The sequence below is a fragment of the Coregonus lavaretus genome (genome assembly GCF_964263955.1).
Source record: "Coregonus lavaretus genome assembly, chromosome: 12".
NCBI classification, from domain to species: Eukaryota; Metazoa; Chordata; class Actinopteri; order Salmoniformes; family Salmonidae; genus Coregonus; species Coregonus lavaretus.
Window position 1 is genome coordinate 38,955,489 of NC_139999.1, and position 14,381 is coordinate 38,969,869.

A 14,381-nucleotide genomic window follows, 5' to 3' on the forward strand; every position below is an offset into this window, starting at 1 on the left:
AGTATCAGGTGTTTTATTTATTATAATTTTTTGCCGCTGTAATGGCGACGGGTGGTGTCGGTTCCGTCTCCTGTCTGTTTTGTTTATTTTATGCATATAATGTGTAACAATGCATGTGCAGTGCATAGGAGTGGTAGTATTAACTAATGAACAACATAAAAAGGTGCCAACCAAAGGACATTTTAGCCTTTTGTCTGAACCCCTGGTATCCATGGAGATGCAGGATGCAATTTCCACTAGCCGAGAGAGCCTAGCTAGCTATTCTGTCGAGAGGGGCTAGCTGGGACAACAAGTCAGCGGGGGAGGAGACAGTAGTGTATTGAGGGGCAAGGACTGGCCATGCCACTGCTCATCTCCATAAATGTTGCTGTGAACATGATGCAATGCAGGACTGCTACAAGATCTCCAACTCTTTGGTTTTGGTAGCCTGAGATCGCTAACCAACTGAAGTCTTACACTATTGCACATGAACGTTTAACATTTTTGTATTGTCCTGATAGATTGTAAATTACTGTTTTATATGACTGTTTTATATAATTATATTCTCTTAGTATGAATATATCGTTTTTATATATCCTTAGAGATTGAAATTAGTGTTTGGTTAAATCTCTGTGTATGAGAAGTGTAATTATTTAGTGGACTGCAGGAATGTGTACTCCCAATAACTCAAGGCCTCTCCTGACAGATAAGCCTGTGATATGCACAGAGGAGCACAGAGAAATCCTGGGTGATGGAAAAGTACTTAAGTACATCTTTGTGGAAGGGAGGGGTGAGAGCTCAGGGTATAAATGGACACTGCACTGTATTGAATCTGTATTCAGCTGGTACATCTTCGCTGAGTAAAAATGTGAAACATCACTCGGAGTTTGGGCTCTTTTGTATGATAAATATGTTTGCTTTATATTGGGCTTCTTATCAGTCCTGTCATAGTTGTTTATTATTTGTGTAACTTTGTCCTCAGGCAGGTATTCTTTCCTCCTTAATGCGTTTGAGCCAATCAGTTGTGTTGTGACAAGGTGGGGGGGTATACAGAAGATGGTCTTTTACCAAATAGGGCTAAGTCCATATTATGGCAAGAACAGCTCAATAAGTGAAGAGAAACGACAGTCCATCATTACTTCAAGACATGAAGGTCAGTCAAAACGGAACATTTCAAGAAGTTTGAAAGTTTATTCAAGTGCAGTTGCAAAAACCATCAAGCGCTATGATGAAACTGGCTCTCATGAGCACAACCACAGGAATGGAAGACCCAGAAATGGAAGACCCAGAGTTACCTCTGCAGCAGAGGATAAATTCATTAGAGTTACCAGCCTCAGAAATTGCAGCCCAAATAAATGCTTCACAGAGTTCAAGTCACAGACACATCTCAACATCAACTGTTCAGAGGGGACTGTGTGAATCAGGCCTTCATGGTCGAATTGCTGCAAATAAACCACTACTAAAGGACACCAATAAGAAGAAGAGACCTGCGTGTGCCAAGAAACACGAGCAATGGACATTTGATCTGGAGTCCAAATTTGAGATTTTTGGTTCCAACCGCCATGTCTTTGTGAGACGCGGTGTGGGTGAACGGATGATCTCTGCATGTGTAGTCCCCACCGTAAAGCATGGAGGAGAAGGTGTTATGGTGTGGGGGTGCTTTGCTGGTGACACTGTCTGTGATTTATTTAGAATTCAAGGCACACTTAACCAGCATGGCTACCACAGCATTCTGCAGCGATACGCCATCCCATCTGGTTTGGGCTTAGTGGGACTATCATTTGTTTTTCAACAGGACAATGACCCAACACACCTCCAGGCTGTGTAAGGGCTATTTTACCAAGAAGAGAGTGATGGAGTGCTGCATCATATGACCTGGCCTCCACAATCCCCCGACCTCAACCAAACTGAGATGGTTTGGGATGATTTGGACTGCAGAGTGAAGGAAAAGCAGCCAACAAGTGCTCAGCATAAGTGGGAACTCCTTCAAGACGGTTGGAAAAGCATTCCAGGTGAAGCTGGTTGAGAGAATGCCAAGAGTGTGCTAAGCTGTCATCAAGGCAAAGGGTGGCTATTTGAAGAATCTCAAATATATATTTTTTGGTTACTACATGATTCCATATGTGTTATTTCATAGTTGTGATATCTTCACTATTATTCTACAATGTAGAAAACAGTAAAAATAAAGAAAAACCCTTGAATGAGTAGGTGTTCTGAAACTTTTGACCGGTAGTGTAGCTGCTACTGTTAGTACTCAGATGTTTTTCTGGGTATATAGATGCTACCGTTAGTACTCAGATGTTTTTCTGGGTGTAGATGCTACTGTTAGTACTCAGATGTTTTTCTGGGTGTAGATGCTACTGTTAGTACTCAGATGTTTTTCTGGGTGTAGATGCTACTGTTAGTACTCAGATGTTTTTCTGGGTGTAGATGCTACTGTTAGTACTCAGATGTTTTTCTGGGTGTAGATGCTACTGTTAGTACTCAGATGTTTTTCTGGGTGTAGATGCTACTGTTAGTACTCAGATGTTTTTCTGGGTGTAGATGCTACTGTTAGTACTCAGATGTTTTTCTGGGTGTAGATGCTACTGTTAGTACTCAGATGTTTTTCTGGGTGTAGATGCTACTGTTAGTACTCAGATGTTTTTCTGGGTATATAGATGCTACTGTTAGTACTCACATGTTTTTCTGGGTGTAGATGCTACTGTTTGTACTTACATGTTTTTCTGGGTGTAGATGCTACTGTTAGCAGCTAACTTGTTGGCCTCAGAGAGCTCGCTGATCCGCTGCTCCAGATTCTTCATCTTGGAGTCCATGGCGTTGATGGTCTGGAAAAAAAGGAAGTGCAACACAAACAGGCAGACTTAGAGACATGAAATAACAACCCATTTTAAGGCCTTTTTTTCCATTTCAATTTAAGGGAACATAATGTGAAAACTGTGAAGGGTGTGAATAATTGAAACATGGATGTAATGGGATCCTATCTATTTATGAAGAAGCACGCTTACAGCTTACAAATGTGGTCAAATGTATCAGCACCCTTGCAGTCTTTCTTCTAAAATAAGTTGAAATTGAATACTGTGGGTGTTTACTTGTGTTTGTCTGATTTACAACTGCACAGGCAAATGATTGTAGGCAATGATTCTCGTTTACTGTGTAATTTATCTCACCTGTGGTAAGTTGCAGGTGCCTATAGGTAAAAATAGGCATTCAACCAGTTTTTGAAAATAAAAATTCTGAACATTCTGCTCCATTGCACTCCATTGTAAAATGCAAGGGTGCCAATATATTTTACCGCATTTGTACATCGCACACAACAAAAATGTGTTGATTGTTTATCACTTCCATGAAAACAGACACCTGAAACTGTCGGGGAAAAAATGGTAGAAGATTTTAGCCAGAGCCATATATTCAGACTGGGACTAAATATAAAAGCATTATCATAAAATATATGGCTCTGATTGTATCTACTGTAGAGCAATTCCACGGTAACGGAGTGATTCTGTAGTCATTGTGCATAGAGTTGTATGGTTTGTTTAACTTTGCAATCATTGGTTTTTGTTTGACATGCATTTTAAAGTGAAAAGTGTCAGTGTCACTCTGTTACCGTGGACATGCCCTGGACTGAAATGCTAAACTAATACATAGGCTAATGCTACATTCATGTGCAGACCAGAATCCCTTTCTGTCAATGTCAAATGTCGTCTGGTTCTGATCCTAAAGCCTATTAGTGGTAGCTAACTCAAGTCTATCACATTAACCAGATTACAGACTTAAGCTTGGACTTTGCAGAGTGACCCCCTGTAATGGAATACTCTGAATTAATCGCAGCCTTGACAGCATTCCCTTCGACAAATTGAGTGGAGCGCCAAACAAAACAAACAAGAAACTTAGCCCATAAACATGTCAGAGGATCTGTCCTCAAACAAACACAAGCTGTAGCAGAAGTCTCGGAGACTCTCGCCCACGCGGCCCCATAATTGGGAGTCTAATTGGCTCACTCCTGTTCTATAACATGTAGCCTATGTGAGTCATAAAAACAATTCCTCTCCTCTATTAGCTACAGTCATCACATTGATATTCGCAGAGAGTTTTCACCCTCACAAAAGCAAACCGTGTTGGACTGTACATCCCTGCACATACTGTATGGCCAATCTACACAGCTTTGTACAGCAATATAGTAAAGAACTGGCTACAATCAAAGACTGCAGTCAATTAAAAAGTACAAAGCGAGTATGCTAGTTAAAACTTTTTCAGCTGCACCTTGTTTCATTTTAGTATTTTAGCCCAGTTTTCCTGCTTGAGCAGAATTGATGAGATTGGCAGAGAAAATTAAGTCGAAACACATTATATTATTTACATTGAAATATGGTCTTACCGCTTTCTGTTCACTGAGGAGCTTACACTTCTCCCGGGCCTCTTCCTCGTGCTGAGCCCGTTTGGACTCCAGGCTCTCCTTGTCTGCCAGGTCCACCTTCATCTGGGCCTCCAGAACCTGGCAAGTATTCAAAATGTTTTGCAATGCGGAGGTACTACCTGACCTTGTCCAATAAGAATTGATTTATTTAATTCTGTTGCAAACTGTTTTGCTATGGTGTGCCCAATCGAACAGTACCCCTAGATCTGGGGGACCAAGAAAGCCAGGTCACTAGTACACTCACTTGGCCACACTTTTCAATACAGAAAGACACCCTGCACATCATGGTCTCAAGGATGACTTAAAGTCCTCTCTACCTTAATTTTGTCCTCATAGAGCCTCTCCTTCTGCACCAGGTGAGCCTCCATCCGCTGGGCTGTGGACTGGGTCTCCCTCAGGTTCTCTTCCAGCTCCTGTACAAGCAAACACACCATATATCACACAAGGTAATGACAAGAAACTACTAAATGAACATGAAAGGAAACAACACAATATGGATGAAAGCACTATCCACACTGTCACTCAGTCCATGACAGAGACACTTGCTTGGAAGAGCTGTTTATCCATGACACGGTGGTAGCGGTGGCCGTTCATGTTGGCATGCAGCCCGACCGGTGCGCGTAAGGAAAGAGGTCGCCTGTGTGAGTGGTGGTTTCTTTGTGGCTCGTGACAGCAGGAGGGACATCCAAAGTGAGAGAAATGGGTGTGTGCATGCCATGGGACAGCAAGCAGGACATTCCCTGTGTGTGTGTGTGTGTGTGTGTGTGTGTGTGTGTGTGTGTGTGTGTGTGTGTGCGACTATTCGTGTGAATGTGCATGCTTGAATCTATGCTCTAGGATAAAGGTAGTATAGAGAGGAATAGAGGAGTGGAGGGGGGTCAGGGTATTAAGAGGGGACTTAGCCCTCGGCTCTCACCAGGATCTTATCAGCCATCTGCTGGATCTGCTGGGATTTGGTCTGGATGTCATCCTTCAGCTTGTTCTCTCGTCGCTCCACCATCTCCAGACGTTTCACCTGGTTCTCCAGGGTCTTCCTGCCCTCCTGCAGGACACACAACAAGTTCTTAATAATACCCACATGACAGTCAACAACACTGAAATCAGTGGAGGCTGCTGAGGGGAGGACGGCTCATAATAATGGCTGGAATGGCATCAAACACATAGAAACCATGTGTTTGATACCATTCCACTAATTCCGCTCCAGCCATTACCACGAGCCCGTCCTCCCCAATTAAGGTGCCACCAACCTCCCGTGACTGAAATACAGTACATGGATGTAACACAATAAATCATTACAATTCAAAACAACTAAACATGAACAACCGTACCTCGGTCTCTCTGAGACGTCGTCGGAGGGTGTCGCTGGGGTCGGCCTTGCCGCGCAGCCGCTCAAGCTCCTGCTCCAGACGTTCTTTAGCCTGCCGGATGTTCTGCAGCAGCTCCGTGGCTTCTGTACTGGCTTTCACCGCCTGGGGGTCAAGGGTCAAATGAGACAACAAAGGCCATTAGGCTTCATGCCTTTTTATTCCCAAGATCCCAACACAGGCAACAAGGGTATGATACAACATAATTAAATGGCACTGCCATTTAGCCAAGAAACGTTTGTACCCACAACTTCAGTGAACTGTGAATGTCAATGACTCCTTACATCAGAAGCTATTCATAGCTATGTACCTATTGGACCACAGTGATGACCGCTGATAACTAAATCATTCATTTTGGTTCACTAAGCTATTCTATGGTGACGTGCAGGACACCTGTGTGTGTGTGTGCTCTGTACTTTAGAAAATATACCTTGGAGAGTTTGTCTTGGAGTTCCAGGATTTTCACTTGCTGTTCAGCATTGGTCTGAAAAACAGTATGAAAGATTAGCTGACTGTAATGCCAATGTGTGAAATTGATCTATTAATAATGGGACCTAATCTCTGCAGAAGGCTGAGCCCAAAACGCATCAGTGCAAGGCAATACATAAATTATTGATATTATCCATTTCATTCTCTATGGGACTTCACAAAACGACGATTCAATACCCAAAGATTTTTGAAGAGTAATCCACAATACAGTTCACCCATGGACAGCAGGGCATACCTTCTCCAGTTTGGAAAGGAGCTCCTCCACCTCAGCTTTACCCTGCTCCTTTGCCTTGGGGACAGAAATCCCACATGTTAGCATTCAGATTGCACCTTTATTCACCTCCATGAGTTCCTACTCAGTATTCACACACCTTCTGGATCCTCTGCTGGTAGTCCACAGCCTTCCTCTTGAGCTCCTCGCTGGTGTTCCGGGAGTCTCGGAGCTCTGACTCGTACAGGTCACTACGGCGCCTGGCGGCAGACAGGTCCTCCTCCAGCTGCCGGATGGTGACCTGCATCTCCTCCAGCTGGGCATGGTACTCCTACCGCAGGGGGCAAAGAGAGAGACAAGGGTTCAGTGTGGGTCTGCCTCCTCCAGCTGGGCATGATACTCCTGGGACACAGGGCAAAGAAAATTACACGCGTAGTTCAAGAGAATTATATGCAGGCCAGGATGAACATATGCTGGGCCCCTGGGAATTAAAGCCTCATGAATGTGTGTGTGTGTGTGTGTGTGACTGGCTCATCATTTCTGCGGAGTTGTCGTGGAGGATTTTAAAAGGTTTCATAATTACTATAATGACATCCACTCTTCAGGACGGAAAACATCATCCTTATAATCATCACATCGTCAAAACAAAAGTCCTCTTGAGTCTTTTCCCTTAATGATTCACACATACAGGTTTCAAATTGATCATATCCGACTAGAGCTGGCTTGTTGTACTAACAGTAGTAGAATGAGCCTCTCATTGAGACGGTGGGGTAAAAGCCTCTTACCTGCCGCTGTATAGTATATGAGCATGTGGAGTGGATGAATCACAGACAAAGAGAGGCTTGCTAAGCCTGCTGATCCCTACTGTGGGTGTGGAACTCTCTCACACTGCTGCCTGCCACAGAGAACATCAATCACTGGCTCCTAGACCATTCACTGGCTCCTAGACCATTCACTGGCTCCTAGACCAATCACTGGCTCCTAGACCAATCACTGGCTCCTAGACCACAGACACTCACTATGCCAGGCTAGTCTCTACAAAGGATTTTGTGTGTGTGTGTCTCCTTGTGTTTATGTTTAAAAGGACACATAAGAGTTACAAATATAATAATAATAATAATAATAAATGCCATTTAGCAGACGCTTCTATCCAAAGCGACTTAGTCATGCGTGCATACATTTTACGTATGGGTGGTCCCGGGAATCGAACCCACTACCCTGGTGTTACAAGCGCCATGCTCTACCAATTGAGCTACAAAGTAGTGATATTTTTTTTTTTTTAAGATAGGTGCATATTGGGATATTATTTTTTACGATATATCGTATCGTTTTGACAATATCGCAAAATTCATTTGCTAGTTGGCTGTACTTTCACCAAAACTCCAGTATTTTCCCTTGTTCTTCTTTTTAAATGCAGAGTCAATTTGTTTTCAGCACTTTTATTTCCATGACTGATCAAAACATGTTTTATCATGGCTCTGTCTTGTCCCTCTGCAGCAAACATACGGTTAGCAATATGTTTGGAGCATCGGATCGCAATACAATCACAGTATTGAATCCCAATACATATAAAATCGTGAGAATCGCAATACATATCGTATCTGCACCTAAGAATCGTGATAATATCGTGAGGTCCCTGGCAACTCCCAGCCCTACTACAAAGGACCGCATTATAAAGCCATACTCTCCATGACGAAGTGTGTGTGCGTGCATGTCATTGTGTCTACCAATATTTGTGTGAAGGGTCACAGAAGAAGGTAATACTAAAGAGAACGATACTGTACAGTTAGTGATGAGTGCAATAATATACTGCATTAAAGAGCATATGCATTATGTATTGCAAATATGAAAAGGGCTTCTGTATGATGGATGTTCTAATGATGACCTTACAATGTAGATATGAGACAGAGATGGAAGAGCGGAAAAGTAACACTGGCCTGGCTACACAATGAACTAAGGTGCTCACTGACCATTGAGTGCTTTCAGGATGCAAGAGCCCTGATCATAGACATACATCATTGTTTCTTACTAGAGTGCATTTTATGTGTTCTAGATTTTGGGAAAGTTTACAAAATGGTGTTTCCCTTACTAGAACCTCTAGGGGACATGTCTTGAGTTTGGGACACAACTTTAGTTGTGTGATGCATTCAACTCAGAAAGGCAGAGGGTTAGTTAGTAGGTTTGGTGCCGTATGTATCAAGCATCTCAGAGTAGGAATGCTAATTTAGGACCAGTTTGGCCTTTTACATCATAACCTGATCCAACTCATACTCTGCAGGGCTCTATGCTGTCTTCTTTTCACAAGGAGCACGTGTGCGCCTAAGTTGAAAGATGTAGGTGCACACAAATGTAGGAGCACAATGAAAAATATTTGCGATAGTAAAGCTAGAATCCTTCATTTTTCGAGGCACACTGGTGCTCCTAAATTAAAATTCCAGGTCGCACAGCAAGATATTTAGGCGTATACGCAAGTAAAATGGTCGCACTGCAGAGCCCTGCTCTGACATGCTTGATACATACGGCTCTTGGGGTAAAAATTCAGTAAGCATGCGGTTCAATGGTAAGGACGGGGTTGATGAAGTGAAGTCAAAGTTTAAGTGTGATTCTACCTGCTCCTTGATCTCCTGCAGCTTGCTGCTCTGCTCTCTGATGTCATGCAGCAGCTGCAGAGCCTTGTCATCCTCCTGAGACACCTCCACACGGGCTGCCTCCAGGCTGCGCTTTAAGCTCTGTGGAAACACACGCACAAATAACACACACACACCGTAAATAAATCCCAATGCATTCAAATATATCATCCTATAATGCAGTAGGTCTACTCTACTCAAGTGGAGAAATGTATGACAACACCGCATTATTCTCAGAAGTCATGCATATACTAAACTATATGGGACGCATTAAAAAGGTTGTAATGTAGTAACAGATGCATGGAGACACGCCATTGTCCAATATTCACTCCACTATATGTGTAGATATGCAACTAGATATTCTAAGACATGGAGTTAACACATTTATTTTATAGCAAAATGGCTGTAACCGTAAGTATAGTTTTGGATGGACACATATAATTAGGTACTCACGCTGCACTCAGTGATGTAGGTGGCCAGGTCCTGCTCCAGGATAGTCCTCTGGGTCTCAGAGGCTTTGAGCTCCACATCCTTTTGGTGCAGAACTGACTCCAGGTCGGTCATCTTGCGCTGAAACCTAGAGATTTCCTGCTCCATCTAGGAAATAAGCCACAAGGGACACCAAAGCTAAATATTGTACAGTGACTCAAAGCTTTATTTTCCAGAGTTGTAAACAGAAATGTTTCTTTCTCAGAGTTGTATACATTTTGTCAAATGAGATGAGATATTCACTCAAAAAGGTGTATAATGTTAAAGTTTGCCCCATATCACTGTAACTGTCATGCGAGATCTCCTGCCCCATCGGGTAATAAATACATAATTAATTAACAGTAATTAATTGGGTTAAAAAGCTGATTTTAGACTATATTGGTTATATTTGCACTCAAATCAATATCCATCAAGAGAGTATGCCATGTGTATGCTACACTGCGCACGCAGCAGTATGCACATCATAACTCCACTACAACCTCCTAATTATCTCAGATTTCAATGAGATATTTCAATGAGTTCATCAATTAAAAATCAATGTGTGTAAACAAATCATCTGAGCGGGAGAATACAGTTGGAGAGTCGAGATGTGTTTACATTCAGGTTAAATAGTGCCTGGAGACTATATGTGGCCCATTTCCAGGAAAGAAAACACACAAAAATGAAGCAGCACATTACCTTGTGACATTTGTCTTGAGTTTCTTGAAGTTCTTTGCTTTTAATATGAAGCTTTTTCTCCATGGAGCTGGTTTTGGCAGGAGAGTTGAGGCCTGAAGTCACTGACCTGGGACAAGGCATAAGGAAGAACACATTCTTTGACAAAAACTCATATCTCATTTTGAATTGAATGCAAAGGGTTGTGCTCCTTGAGTTTGACAAATATGTGTCTAATTCTAACTGGCACTCAATAGTTTCTTAAATCCAGATTATAGGCCATCGACTAGCCTAGCCTATTTCATGACAGCCATTTAAACTCAACAATAATGCATTTATAATACCATTTAATTGAAAGCAACTAGGCCCATTTCTCTTCTCAATATAATTTCGTACAATGACTGTCCATCTAGACTATGTTGAGTCAAACTGAAAAGTTAAAATTGGATTTGGCAGATAATGACTTTGAAGTCAATCCTCATGCTTATAAGCTTAATTTGTGGTAATTAGATAAGGGATGATTAACATAGTAATCAAGATATTAATTAAGATATTAAAGGGAAGTTACTATAAATCAACCGCTTGATGTTGTAGGACGGAACTATCGACTTAAAAAAACAAGTGAAGAAAGTCTGACATTATCATCATAACAATGAAGCCTATGTTTTTGATGTCATAGGAGTAAACTCATGATGTATAGGCCTAACTCTTCAATTTATGTTTAAAAAAGGAAGGCTAATCTTGCTCAGTGTCATTCCTTCACCACTACAGATACAGTAGGCTATATCAAAGAAATGAAGTGCTATGTGTAAGCGTAAATCTCATGTAATGCACAGGGATATTGATCCATTGTTAACATGTTACTTTTCTGGCCAGCTCTGATGGAAAACGTGTTTTTATAGCTTTCATCAAAAATTATTATGTTAGAACCATTTGTATTTCCTCTCACAGAATGTATTTCCCTGACTACTATATAAAGCTGTGAGTAAACAGGTTTCCATCCAACCTTTTTATGCAAGTAAAGTACATGTCACGACAGGCCTGATGGAAAGCGCAAATTTGTCAGAAAACGTTCCAAATGTAGACAAGTTGAGATCTATGTGACTTTTTCCACAATTTGTTGGGTTACAGCCTGAACTAAAAATAGATTAAATTCAGATGTTGTGTCACTGGCCTATACACAATACCCCATAATGTCAAAGTGGAACTATGTTTTTAAATTTGTTTAAATTAATAAAAAATGAAAAGCTAAAATGTTGTCAGTCAAGCCTAAATAAGTTCAGGACTAAAAACTTGCTTAACAAGTCACATGACAAGTTGCATGGACTCACTCAGTGTGCAATAAGTGTTTAACATGATTTTTGAATGACTACCTCATCTCTGTACCTCACACATACAATTATCTGTAAGGTCTCTCAGTCGAGCAGTGAATTTCAAACACAGATTCAACCACAAAGACCAGAGAGGTTTTCCGATGCCTCATAAAGAAGGGCACCTATTGGTAGATACAAAAACAAAAACAGACGTTGAATATCCCTTTCAGCATGGTGAAGTTATTAATTACACTTTGGATGATGTATCAATTCACCAAGTCACTACAAATACAAATACGTCCTTCCTAACTTAGTTGCCGTAGAGGAAGGAAACCGCTCATGGATTTTTACCATGAGTCCAATGGTGACTTTAAAACTGAGGATAGATCAACAACATTGTAGTTACTCCACAATACTAACCTAAATGACAGAGTGAAAAAAAGGAAGCCTGTACAGAATACAAATATTCCAAAACATGCATCCTGTTTGCAATAAGGCGCTAAAGTAAAACTGCAATAAATGTGGCAAAGAAATTAACTTTTTGTCCTGAATACAACATAACACAATACTTAGTACCACTCTTCATATTTTCAAGCACAGTGGTGGCTGCATCATGTTATGGGTATGTTTGTAATCTGCAACGACTAGGGAGTTTTTTGGGGGATAAAAAGAAACGGAATAGAGCTAAGCACAGGCAGAATCCTAGAAGAAACCCTGGTTCCGTCTGCTTTCAACAGAAACTGGGAGACAATTTCACCTTTCAGCAGGACAATAACCTAAAACACAAGGCCAAATAAACACTGGAGTTGCTTACCAAGACGACATTGAATGTTCCTGAGTGGCCTGGTTACAGATTTGACTTAAATCGTCTTGAAGATCTATGGCAAGACTTGAAAATGGCTGTCAAGCAATGATCAACAACCAACATGACAGAGCTTGAAGAATTTTTAAAAGAATGTGCAAAAAAAATAAACAAATAAGAGACTTACCCAGAAAGACTCACAGCTGTACTCGCTGCCAAAGGTGATTCTAACATGTATTGACTCAGGGGTTTGAATACTTATCTAATCAAGATAGTGTTTTATTTTTCATTCATTGTTTACAAATGTTGGGATTTTTCTTCCACAGAGTATTTTGTGTAGATCCTTGACCAAAAAAAGGACAATTACATCCATTTGAATCCCACTTTGTAAGAACAAAATGTGGAAAAAGTCTAGGGGTGTGAATACAGTGGCTTGCGAAAGTATTCACCCCCCTTGGCATTTTTCCTATTTTGTTGCCTTACAACCTGAAATTAAAATTGATTTTTGGGGGGTTTGTATTAATTTACACAACATGCCTACCACTTTGAAGATGCAAAATATTTTTATTTATGGGGAAAAAAAGAAAAAAACTTGAGCGTGCATAACTATTCACCCCCCCCCCCCCCCCCCCCCCCAAAGTCAATACTATGTAGAGCCATCTTTTGCAGCAATTACAGCTGCAAGTCTCTTGGGGTATGTCTATAAGCTTGGCACATCTAGCCACTGGGATTTTTGCCCATTCTTCAAGGCAAAACTGCTCCAGCTCCTTCAAGTTGGATGGGTTCCGCTGGTGTACAGCAATCTTTAAGTCATACCACAGACTCTCAATTGGAATGAGGTCTGGGCTTTGACTAGGCCATTCCAAGACATTTAAATGTGTCCCCTTACACCACTCAAGTGTTGATTTAGCAGTCCTGCTGGAAGGTGAACCTCCAGCCCAGTCTCAAATCTCTGGAAGACTGAAAAAGGTTTCCCATAAGAATTTCCCTGTATTTAGCGCCATCCATCATTTCTTCAATTCTGACCAGTTTCCCAGTCCCTGCCAATTAAAAACATCCCCACAGCATGATGCTGCCACCACCATGCTTCACTGTGGGGATGGTGTTCTCGGGGTGATGAGAGGTGTTGGGTTTGTGCCAGATATTTTCCTTGATGGCCAAAAAGCTCAATTTTAGTCTCATCTGACCAGAGTACCTTCTTTCATATGTTTGGGGAGTCTCCCACATGCCTTTTGGCGAACACCAAACGTGTTTGCTTATTTATTTCTGGCCACTCTTCCGTAAAGCCCAGCTCTGTGGAGTTTTTGGCTTAAAGTGGTCTTATGGACAGATACCCCAATCTCCGCTGTGGAGCTTTGCAGCTCCTTCAGGGCTATCTTTGGTCTCCGTTGCCTCTCTGATTAATGCCCTCCTTGCCTGGTCCGTGAGTTTTGGTGGGCGGCCCTCTCTTGGCAGGTTTGTTGTGGTGCCATATTCTTTCCATTTTTTAATAATGGATTTAATGGTGCTCCGTGGGATGTTAAGTGTCAAATATGTACTTCTCCACAACTTTGTCCCTGACCTGTTTGGAGAGCCCCTTGGTCTTCATGGTGCCGCTTGCTTGGTGGTGCCCCTTGCTTAGTGGTGTTGCAGACTCTGGGGCCTTTCAGAACAGGTGTATATATATATATATATATATATATATATATATATATATATATATATATATATATATATATATATATATATATATATATATAGTGACACTTAGATTGCACACAGGTGGACTTTATTTAACTAATTATGTGACTTCTGAAGGTAATTGGTTGCACCAGATCTTATTTAGGGGCTTCAAAGCAAAGGGGGTGAATACATATGCACACACCACTTTTCTGTTATTAAATTTTTTAGAATTCTTTGAAACAAGTTATTTTTTTAATTTCACTTCACCAATTTGGACTATTTTGTGCATGTCCATTACATGAAATCCAAATAAAAATCAAATTTAAATTACAGGTTGTAATGCAACAAAATAGGAAAAACGCCAAGGGGGATGA

General features: G+C 41.3%; 1 protein-coding gene across 1 annotated transcript in view; it reads right to left on the reverse strand.

The window, feature by feature from the left end:
* Positions 1-14,381, reverse strand: part of cita (citron rho-interacting serine/threonine kinase a) — a 66,304-nt gene that overhangs the window by 27,246 nt on the left and 24,677 nt on the right. The window contains exons 11-21 of the mRNA XM_084173235.1: positions 10,255-10,360; positions 9,541-9,684; positions 9,070-9,189; positions 6,621-6,791; positions 6,485-6,538; positions 6,191-6,244; positions 5,725-5,865; positions 5,313-5,438; positions 4,714-4,809; positions 4,358-4,474; positions 2,698-2,807 (exon numbers count right to left, since the gene is read on the reverse strand). Of these exons, the coding sequence (XP_084029361.1) occupies positions 2,698-2,807; positions 4,358-4,474; positions 4,714-4,809; positions 5,313-5,438; positions 5,725-5,865; positions 6,191-6,244; positions 6,485-6,538; positions 6,621-6,791; positions 9,070-9,189; positions 9,541-9,684; positions 10,255-10,360 (1,239 nt within the window). The remainder of the gene's footprint in view (positions 1-2,697; positions 2,808-4,357; positions 4,475-4,713; positions 4,810-5,312; positions 5,439-5,724; positions 5,866-6,190; positions 6,245-6,484; positions 6,539-6,620; positions 6,792-9,069; positions 9,190-9,540; positions 9,685-10,254; positions 10,361-14,381) is intronic.